At 63.9% G+C, this 11,090-nt stretch overlaps 1 gene segment (V, D, J or C); it reads right to left on the bottom strand.

Annotated features, from left to right (window-relative positions):
* Positions 1-1,257: 1,257 nt before the first annotated feature.
* The window catches only part of LOC105235149, a 12,387-nt gene continuing 2,554 nt past the window's right edge, over positions 1,258-11,090 (bottom strand). Inside the window, 6 exon segments of the C gene segment in view lie at positions 1,258-1,407; positions 5,093-5,223; positions 6,838-7,158; positions 7,266-7,589; positions 7,720-7,761; positions 8,052-8,330. Of these exon segments, the coding sequence occupies positions 1,324-1,407; positions 5,093-5,223; positions 6,838-7,158; positions 7,266-7,589; positions 7,720-7,761; positions 8,052-8,330 (1,181 nt within the window).

The raw sequence follows: 11,090 nt of genomic DNA, 5'->3' as shown, positions 1-11,090 counted from the left end.
CCTGCACTGTTCCTGGCTGCCTTCCTCACTGGGAGCCCAGAGCTGTGGGGTGCTGGCCCCTCACGGCAGGAAGGAGCCAATGCACGGTGCGGCCAGGCCGGGGATCCCACCAGACGCATTGACAGAGGAAGGCTTTCCCCAGCGAGTGCTGGAATTTTTCAGGATGTTTTATTGTCATTAAAGAAAGGGAGAAGCAACAGTAAAGGACATTATCGCGCTCCAGAAATTTCACAAGAAGAAAACAACTACCCAAGCTACAGCAGTGGGTTTCCTTTGAGTGGTGGGTGTGTATTCTCTCCCAGGGGGCATGGGGGCTCCGCTTCTCCTGCCCTGCACNTCTCCTGCCCCTCATGGCCGTCTCTCCCATGCAGGGGCTCCGACCTGGCACTCGCTCCACGCCCGGGCGGATAGCGTCCTGGGGGTCTGCCTGGCTCGGGCCCCAAGGCCATGGGCACTCTCTTGTCATCTTATCTCTGCCCCCAGCTCCCCGGAGCAAGCAGGCGTTCCTGCCCAGTGTGCCTCGGGGCCGGGCCACAGGACGGTGTGGGCTGGGCCCGCTGTCCTGGCCTCCCAGCACACGTCTACCTCTGTGCACTGAGGCTGTGACCCGCCTGCCTGGGGGCCAGGTCAGCAGGTCCCTCTGCAGGAGGCCCGTCTGGCTGCCGTCACTCCTTCCCCGGATGGTGCCGCCCTGTCCCCGGGGCTCCTGCATTGGCCGCAGGCCCGGGCCCTTCTCTGCGTTTTCTCCTCTGGTGGAGAAGTTCTGACTGACCATTCGTGGCACGTCGGAAGCTTCTCTGTGGGGTGATGGTGGCCCGTGGCTTCCTCAAGATCTGAGACCACGTGCCTGCTCTGGGGGTGTCCTGCCCTCTGGAGCCTGGCCGGGACGGGGCTGCATGAGGCCGGTCCCAGCCAGCCAGACCTTGGGATCGCCAGCCGTCCACCTCCTCCAGGATGACCGCGGACGCCGAGCCCGGGGCCGTCCTGGTGAGGGCCATCCTGCCCCGATGGCTCGGTGTGGTCCCAGCCGTATCTCCGTGGCTGCTGGGGAGGGGTCGGCTGGTGTCCGTCAGCCCAGGTTGGGGGCACAGCCTGCCGTCGCGTCGATCCTCCAAACGGGGGGTCGGGGGCAGGGTGCTGCCCACGGTGTCGACGAGCCCGGAGGGTGGAGGGGCAGGCCTAGGGTGGCGGTGAGGTCAGAGGGCGGCGAGGTGGGAGGGCAGAGGAGCAGGCCTGGCAGCAGGCCGAGCGGCATGAACGGGTGCAGCCGGTTCCTGTGTGGGGTCGAGGGCAGCCCTGGATGCCCACCCAAGAGGGCCGGCCCTAGGCCCCCTGCCCGATCATGTTCCTGTAGTCGGGGACGATGGTGCGTTTCAGCTCCACCACCGAGGAGAAGATCCACTTCACCTGCAGCAGGCGGGCCAGGGGTGAGCGAGGCCTGGACCCCCAGGGACTGCCCCCCGCCAGAGCCTGCCGCCCGCACCTGGGACGGTGAGAGTGCGCGGGGGCCCTGGCGGGGGGGCAGTGGTGGGCAGCGGGGGGACAGCCTGGGGGTAGCTGGGGGACAACGGGGGGACAGTGAGGGGACAGTGGCGGGACAACGGGGGGATAGTGAGGTGGACAGCGAGGGGCAGCGTGGGGACAACAGGTAGCGGGGGGACAGTGGGCGTAGCGGTGGGACAATAGGGGACAGTGAGGGGACAACGGGGCTACATGATGGGGCACTGAGGGCACAGCAAGGGGGTAGCAAGGGGCCAGCAGGGGGACCACGGGTTGATAATGGGACCACANGGCTGCAAAGGGCAGCCATGGGGCGGGGTGCCACGGTGGGACAGCGGGGGACTGTGGGGGGACAGCAAGGGGGCAGTGTGGGGAGAGTGAGGGGGCAATGAGGGGACGGCCCGGGGACAGCGAGGGTGCATCGAGGGGACAGTGAGGGTACAGTGGGGGGACAGCAGTGGGACAGTGAGGGGGCAGTAAGGTGGACAGCGAGGGGGCAGCGGAGGGACAGCTGGGGGACAGTGGGGGACAGCGGGGGACAGCAAGGGGACAGCAGGGGGCAGTGAGACGACAGTGAGGGGGACAGCAAAGGGGCAGTGGGAATACAGTGAGGGGATAGCGATGGGGTAGTGGGGGGACAGCGGGGGCAATGAGGGGGCAGTGAGGGGGTAGCGAGAGGAACAGCGGGGGGACAGTGAAGGGACAGTGAGGGGCATTTTTGGGTCATTGAAGGTTCAGTGAGGGGACAGTGAGGGGGCAGCGAGGGGACACTGGGAGGTCAGTGGACAGTGAGGGGTTAGTGAGTAGTCAGTGGGGGGACAGTGAGGGAACAGTGAGGGGACAGCGGGGGGACAGCAACATGTCAGTGTGGTGAGAGTGAGGGGACAGCGAGGGGGCAGCGGGGGGACAGTTTGGGGACAGCAAGGGGTCAGTGAGTAGTAAGTGAGGGGACAGTGAGGGGGCAGCGAGGGGACAGTGAGTAGTCAGGGAGGGGACAGAGAGGAGACAGAGAGGAGACAGGTTTTGGTCAGTGAGGGGACAGCAAGGGGACATTTTTGGGTCAGTGAAGGGACAGCGAGGGGGCAGCGAGGGGGCCATGAGAATTCAGTGAGGAGACAGTGTGGGGAGAGTGAGGGGACACTGAGGGGACAGTGGTCGATGTCAGGACAGTGAGGGGGCAGTGAAGGGACAGCAAGGGGATGGGGGAAATGTGGGGGCAGCTAGGGGACAGGGAGGGCCAGCAAGGGGTCAGTGAGGGGACAGAGAGGGGACATCGAGGGTGTAGTGAGGGGCAGTGAGGGGGCAGTGAGAGGACAGTGTGGAGATAGCAAGGGGACAGTAAAGGGGCAGTGAGGGGATAGTGAGGGTACAGTGTGGGGACAGTCTAGGACTGCAATGGGACAGTGTGGGGACAGTGAGGGGGCAGTGAGTAGACAGTGAAGGGTCCATGTGGGGACAGAGAGTGGACAGTTTTGGGTCAGTGAGGGGATACTGTAGGGAAAATGTGGGGATAGTGTGGGTCAGCGTGGGGACAGTGTAGGGATAGCATGAGGATAGTGTGGGGTCAGCGTGAGAACAATTTTGGGTCAGTGGGGTCAGCATGCGGTCAGTGTGGGGACAGCGTGGGGATAGCATGGGGGATATCGTAGGAAGAGTCTGTGGACATGTGGGGACAGTGTGGGACAGCATGTGGACAGCGTGGGGACATATTGGGACAGCATGGGAAGTGTGGGGACAGCATGGGGAGAGTGTGGGACAGTGTGTGGACAGTTTGAGAACAGCGGGGGACATGCTGGGACAGTGTGGGGACAGCATGGGGATAGGGTGGAGATAGCGTGTAGACAGTTTGAGGACAGTGTGGGACATGTTGGGACAGTGTGGGGACAGTGGGGGGACAGTACGAGGACAGCGTGAGGACAGCATGGAGACAACATGGGGACAGCGTGGGGACAGTGTGGGGACAGCATGTGGACAGTTTGAGAACAGTGGGGGGCATGTTGGGACAGCATGGGGACATGTTGGGACAGCATGTGGACAGTGTGGGAACAGCACGAGGAAGGCGTGGGGACAGTGTGTGAACAGCGTGGGGACAGCATGGGGACATGTTGGGATAGCGTGGGGACAGCATGGGGACCTTGTGAGCACAGCGTGTGGACAGTGTGGGGACAGTGTGGGGACAGCATGGGGACAGTGTAGGGACAGCATGGGGACACCGTGTGGACAGCGTGGGGACAGCATGTGGACTGTATGGGGACAGCATGAGGAAGGTGTGGGGACAGCGTGTGGACAGCATGGGGACATGTTGGGATAGTGTGTGGACAATGTGTGCACAACGTGGACAGCATGGGGACAGCGTGGGGACAGTATGGGGACATGTTGGGATAGCATGGGGACAGCATGAGGACAGCATGGGGACATGTTGGGACAGCGTGGGGACAGCATGTGGACAGTGTGTGGACAGTGTGGGGACAGCATGTGGACAGTGTGGGGACAGCACAAGGAAGGCGTGGGGACAGCCTGTGGACAGCATGGGGACAGCATGGGGACATGTTGGGATAGTGTGGGGACAGCATGGGGACAGCGTGTGGACAGCATGGGGACAGCATGTGGATATGTTGGGACAGCGTGGGGACAGCACAAGGACAGCATGGGGACAGCATGGGGACATGTTGGGATAGTGTGGGGACAGCATGGGGACAGCGTGTGGACAGCATGGGGACAGCATGTGGATATGTTGGGACAGCGTGGGGACAGCACAAGGACAGCATGGGGACAGCATGTGAACATGTTGGGATAGCACGGGGACAGCATGGGGACAGCACGTGGACAGCATGAGGACAGCATGGGGACATGTTGGGACAGCGTGGGGACAGCGTGTGGACAGCATGGGGACACGTTGGGATAGTGTGGGGACAGCATGGGGACAGCGTGTGGACAGCGTGTGGACAGCATGGGGACATGTTGGGACAGCGTGGGGACAGCACAAAGACAGCGTGGGGACAGCATNTGGGGACATGTTGGGACAGTGTGTGGACAATGTATGGACAGCATGTGGACAGCATGGGGACAGCGTGGGGACAGCATGAGAACATGTTGGGATAGCATGGGGACAGCATGGGGACAACATGAGGACAGCATGGGGACAGTGTGGGGACAGCATGGGGACATGTTGGGACAGTGTGGGGACATGTTGGGACAGCGTGTGGACAGTGTGTGGACAGCGTGTGGACAGCATGGGGATATGTTGGGACAGCGTGAGGACAGCACGAGGACAGCATGTGGACAGCATGGGGACAGCATGGGGACAGTGTGTAGACAGCGTGGGGACAGCATGGGGACATGTGGGGACAGCGTGGGGACATGTTGGGACAGCGTGTGGACAGTGTGTGGACAGCGTGTGGACAGCATGGGGATATGTTGGGACAGCGTGAGGACAGCACGAGGACAGCATGTGGACAGCATGGGGACAGCATGGGGACAGTGTGTAGACAGCGTGGGGACAGCATGGGGACATGTGGGGACAGCGTGGGGACAGCATGAAGACAGCATGGGGACAGCAGGCTGCAGTGAGGGGACGTGTGGGGACGCCCACCTTGAAGAGGGTCACAGTGGCACTGTAGCACACGCTGAGCAGGAAGAGGGTGATGAAGATTGAGATGGTGGTCCACAGCCCGTCCAGCTCCCCGTCCTGGTCCTCGGCACAGCTGTCGTCCAGGAGCAGCTCTGGACAGGAAGGGGGTGGTCAGTGCCGTGCCTGCCCGTGGGGGTGATTCCCTGGGGGACAGTCAGAGCCCTCTGCAACCTCAGGCTCCAGCCTCAGCACCCCAGCTCTCCAGCTTGGGACTGGCCAGTGGGGGACCCCCTCCCTCTCTGCTCTGCCCTGTGCTGGGGACCCCTGGGGGAAGGTGCCCTGACGGCCTCGTGGCCTCTTCCCCTGGGGGCCAGGTCCAGAGGGTGGGAGGGTCAGCAGAGTCCAGGGAAGGGCTGGTCAGTGTCGGGGAGTGTCCTTGAGAATGAGTAGGTGGGAGTGTCAGGACAAGCTGGGTGTGGGGGTTTTGTGGGTGTTGGGAGGGGTGCAGGTGCCCTGGGGTAGAGGAGGGCTGGTCAGTGTGGTCAGGGTACGGATGAGCTGCTGAGCAGCTGATGGGTGTTGGAGGGGGTAGGGAGCAGGCTGGTGTCCATGGTGAGGGTTCCTGAGACTGGCTCAGGTCTGGGCCCATGCCGGTTGTCCCGTGTGAGGCCCAGTGTGTAAGGCCTGTATGCATGGACATGGTGTGTGAATGTGTGTGAGTGTGCACCCATGTGTGTGCATGTACAACCACATGTGACTGTGCACGTCACGGTGTGCACCATGTGCGTGTACATGCGCGTGTGAGTGTGTACACGCATGTGTGCATGGGCATGCATGTGTGAAATGTGTGTGAGTGTGCACCCATGTGTGTATGTGGACCTGCACGTGCACACGTGTGAGTGTTTGTGTGCATGGAGGTGGCGCTGCTCAGTGGGACAGGCTTGTTTTCAGTGGGTGTGGACTCAGCGTCCAAGTGGGCATCTGGGGTGGTCCCTCCTCTGGGCATGCAGGGCCCCCTGCCCCTGCACCCCTGGGGTTCGAGGAGGAGTGTCCCCACGAGTGGACAGGCCTGGCCCGAGGCAGGATGAAGCCAGGCAGGACCCCCGCACGTGAGGGAGGGCGGGGACCTGTTCGTGGAGTGCTGAGGGCAAAGGAGGGCCTGTCCCCACACACGGGTCAGGCACGGCTACTGCATTGGCACAGAGCGGCCACACAATGTCTCAGGAGGCCCAGGGGACAAGGCAGGAGGACAGGCCAGCATCCCACAGCTTGGGCTGGTACAGAGGTGGGCAAGAGCGTGCGCTCATTTCCCTGGGGGCTCTGGAGGGGCTTCTGCAATCCCTGTCCACACCCTCCAGCCCTGGGTAGCCCCTGGCCTGAGGGACGGCCCGGAGTGCCTGCCACCTCTGAGAAAGTCCCCTCTCCTGCCTCAGGCAATCCTGGCCACATGCTGTGGCAGCCTGTGCAGACCTGCCCACTCGGGGTCCAGGCCCCCATGAGTCCCGTTCTCTGCCACCAGTGGTGACCCTTCAGCCTGGGAGCCGGCCTGTCTGTGCCGCCCAGAGGCCCGGGTGTCCTGAGCCCTGCCTCGGAAAGAACCATGACAGCGTCGCAGGGTCCCAGGGCAGTGCTGGGTGCTTTATTTCATGCAGGGGTGCCTGCCCGGGAGGTATGTACACAGGGGTGGGGGCTGCGGTGTCCTCGTGGGACCCTGAGAGCCCGTGGGCAGGGGGCTTGCAGGGGTGCCGAGCGTGTTGCTCATTTACCCGGAGACTGGGAGATGGATTTCTGTGTGTGGTGGTTGTGTAGGGCTTCATGCATGACCGCACACGTGAAGACCTCTCCGCGGTGCCAGCGGTTCTTGTCCACCGAGAGCTTGCTGTAGAGGAAGTAGGTCCCATCCGCGTCCAGCTGGGGTGGGGTTGTTCGGATATTGGTCTCTGGCACCTGCTGTCCATTGCTCTGCCACTCGACATCAACGTCAGGTGGGTAGAAGTCTTTGACCAGGCAGGTCACGCTGACTGTGTTCTTGTTCATCTCATCCCGGGGTGGGGGCAGGACGTACACATTGGGCTGTTGGGCCTGCCCTGTGGGGTCAGAGGTCAGCACACATGGTCACTCCGAGGGTGAAGGGCTGGTCTTGGTCTGCAAGGCCCCCCCCGGACCCTCCCTGCACCCCCACCCTGCTGCACACCTCTGGCCTTGGAGATGGTCCTCACGATGGGGGATGGGAGGGCTTTGTTGTTGACCTTGCACTTGAACTCCTTCCCTGCAAGCCAGTCCTGGTGCTGGATGGGAAGGACACTGACCACACGGTAGGTGCTGTTGAACTGCTCCTCACGTGGATTCGTCTTGGCCGTGCGCACCTCCTGGTCATCCACGAACCAGCTGATCTGGACCTCAGGGTCTTCTAGGTCCACCACCACACATGTGACCTCAGGGGTTCGGGCAATCTTGAGGATGTCCTTGGCTTTCGGGGGGAAGATGAAGACCGAAGGCCCTCCCAGCATTTCAGGGGCTGGTAAGGAAGAGAGAGTGCAGGGGTCAGCGTGTGGGTGGGCTTCCTCTTGAACATCCGTTCCCCCCACCAGGCTGTGGTGTGTGTGGGCCACCTGCTTGGGGTGGACAGCGAGGCCCTGCTGACTCACCTGGACATTTGGGACATTCCTTGCAGGGACCTTTTTTGGGCACTGTGGAGAGAGCAGACTGGGGGTTACTGGGGGCCTGGTGTGGGCACAGGTTGGGGTGGGTGTAGGTGACGACCAGGTCTTGGGGGGTTCCCAGACCAGGGACTCCAGTGGGGGTAAGCCGCGTGTGCTCCCAGTGGGCCAGGCAGCAACACCCAGAGGACCTCCTCCCCGAATTGGGAGGCCTTCAGGTGGGGGAGACAGCGGTGCCTCCCCTGTGCCCTGGGGTGCAGCGGGCCAGCTGACCTGGCCTGTCTCCCAGTGGACACCCTCCCTGAAGCCCATCCTCTCACCTGTCTTTTCCACCTTGGTGTTACTGGCCGGATGGGCCACGGTGCAGGTGAAGGTGTCACTGGGCCACCGGCTGGAAGGCACTGTTACCATGCTGCTGAGAGAATAGAGCCCTGAGGACTGCAGGACGGACGGGAAGGTGGTCACGGAGCCGGAGTTCCAGGACACGGTCACTGGCTCGGGGAAGTAGCCGGACACCAGGCAGGACAGGGCCACTGTGGAGCCGGACGTGACCCCGCAGCTGGGGGCCAGTGGGAAAACCGATGGGGCCGTGGTGGAGGCTGCAAGAGAGGAGGCTGTGTGAGCACCAGGGTCTCACCCCTGCCAGGGTCAGGGCAGGACAGCAGCTGCCCAGGCCTGGGGTGACCCTGGGCCCAGTGCCCATGTGCTTCCTGGACGTCTGCAGGCCAGCTGCCTGGCTTAGCTCTCTGGGGCCTCAGGTGCCGGACTCATCAGCCCGGTCAGCGCTGGGTGACCACCTGGGTCAGAGTGCTGTGGGCCTCAGGCTTTGGGTCGCCACTCAGGCTTCACCTGGGTGTCCAGCCTGACCAAGCCCTCTGTCTGAGCCCTGACCTGTGGCCCCTGCTCACAGCCAGCTCCTGCTGGTCCCCTGAGCACACTTCCCTGCTGTCCCCTCCTGATTCTGCCTAGGACCAGGGGGAACGTGCGTCCACCCACTCTCCGTGACCCTCAGCCTGGAGCCCTCGTCAAGGCCTGCCGACTGGCCTGCAGACCCCAATCTTCTGGGTCGGATGTGCAGCCAAAGCAGCCAGGCCCCGGACCCTGTCCCTGCCCCGAACCCGCTGGTCCCTCCTCAGGCCTTCCTGGCATGGCTTCTTGAGCTCACTGAGGGCCCCTCCCATCAGTGCCCCCGGCCTTGGCCATCCCTGCTCTGGGGCCTGTCCAGCCCCTTGAGGTCCCCAGAGTCCTCCTTCAGCCGATGTCTTCCCTGAGCCTGTCTGACCTTCAGCGTGGTGGAGGGGAGCCTTGCCGTGCCCTGGCTGTCCTCCCCTGTGTGGTGCCAGCACCCCGGGGCACCTCAGACCCCCAACCCCAGCCAGGCCTATGCCCTCTGACCCAGATCCCCTCTGCTGAGGCCGAGGGTCCTGCCTGATGTCCCCTCCCACCCACACCCCAGGCTTGCAGCCCTGCCTCTAGCTCCGATCGGGCCCCTGGTTCTCTCCTCCACTGGGCCCACTGCCCCGTGCTTCCCCGCTGGCTTGGGCGTGTCGACCCTCTGCTCCTCGGCCCGAGAGCATCAGACACAGGACTCACGCCCCTGGGACAAAGACCTGTGGTCACCCTCGGCCCCTCAAAGGTGGCCACTCCTGCCCCTTCTGCCCCAGAGACCTTCCCACCCAGGCTCTAGTGTCCACCCTAACGTGTCCACCTGGCCCGGCCAGCTCACCCTGTCCCCCATGTGCAGGGACGCTCACCTGGGCCCGAGCCCTCAGCTGTCTCTGTCCCCTGCACCTGCTCAGCTCACAGCAGGTCCCGAGCTCCTGCAAGCTCAGTCCTTCTGCCTTTATCCCCAGAGCCCGGGGGCAGCTCTGTCACCCCTGCCCTCCCAGCTCCCTGGTCACTGCACAAGCTCTGCCTGCTCCACTGAGCCCCTGGGGCAGCTCCCTGCCCCTCCTGCTCTCCCACCCGCCCCTGCTCATCTGAACAAGCTCTGCCTGCTCCCCTGATCCCATGGGGCAGCCCCCTGCCCCTCCTGCTCTCCCACCCGCCCCTGCTCACCTGCACAAGCTCTGCCTGCTCCCCTGAGCCCCTGGGGCAGCCCCCTGCCCCTCCTGCTCTCCCACCTACCCTGCTCACCTGCATAAGCTCTGCTGGCTGTNTGCCTAGGACCAGGGGGAACGTGCGTCCACCCACTCTCCGTGACCCTCAGCTTGGAGCCCTCGTCAAGGCCTGCCGACTGGCCTGCAGACCCCAATCTTCTGGGTCGGATGTGCAGCCAAAGCAGCCAGGCCCCTGTCCCTGCCCCGAACCCGCTGGTCCCTCCTCAGGCCTTCCTGGCATGGCCTCCTGAGCTCACTGAGGGCCCCTCCCATCAGTGCCCCCGGCCTTGGCCATCCCTGCTCTGGGGCCTGTCCAGCCCCTTGAGGTCCCCAGAGTCCTCCTTCAGCCGATGTCTTCCCTGAGCCTGTCTGACCTTCAGCGTGGTGGAGGGGAGCCTTGCCGTGCCCTGGCTGTCCTCCCCTGTGTGGTGCCAGCACCCCGGGGCACCTCAGACCCCCAACCCCAGCCAGGCCTATGCCCTCTGACCCAGATCCCCTCTGCTGAGGCCGAGGGTCCTGCCTGATGTCCCCTCCCACCCACACCCCAGGCTTGCAGCCCTGCCTCTTGCTCCTGGTTCTCTCCTCCACTGGGCCCACTGCCCCGTGCTTCCCCGCTGGCTTGAGCGTGTCGACCCTCTGCTCCTCGGCCCGAGAGCATCAGACACAGGACTCACGCCCCTGGGACAAAGACCTGTGGTCACCCTCGGCCCCTCAAAGGTGGCCACTCCTGCCCCTTCTGCCCCAGAGACCTTCCCACCCAGGCTCTAGTCTCCACCCTAACGTGTCCACCTGGCCCGGCCAGCTCACCCTGTCCCCCATGTGCAGGGACGCTCACCTGGGCCCGAGCCCTCAGCTGTCTCTGTCCCCTGCACCTGCTCAGCTCACAGCAGGTCCGGAGCTCCTGCAAGCTCAGTCCTTCTGCCTTCATCCCCAGAGCCCGGGGCAGCTCTGTCACCCCTGCCCTCCCAGCTCCCTGGTCACTGCACAAGCTCTGCCTGCTCCCCTGAGGCCCTGGGGCAGCACACTGCCTTTCCTGCTCTCGCACCCGCCCCTGCCCACCCCCACTAGATCTTCCTGCTCCCCTGCACCCCTGATAGCCCACTACCCTTATGCTCTCCCACACGCCCCTGCTCACCTGGGGGAACTCTGCCTGCTCTGGTGCACCTGGATAGCCCCCGCCCCTCCTTCTCTCCCACCCGCCCCTGCTCATCGGCACAAACTCTGCCTGCTCCCCTGATCCCATGGGGCAGCCCCCTGCCC

This window comes from Ailuropoda melanoleuca, chromosome 14 (assembly GCF_002007445.2).
Source record: "Ailuropoda melanoleuca isolate Jingjing chromosome 14, ASM200744v2, whole genome shotgun sequence".
Lineage (NCBI taxonomy): Eukaryota > Metazoa > Chordata > Mammalia > Carnivora > Ursidae > Ailuropoda > Ailuropoda melanoleuca.
The sequence above is the reverse complement of the archived record's forward strand: the minus strand, read 5'-3'. Positions and strand labels throughout refer to the sequence as shown.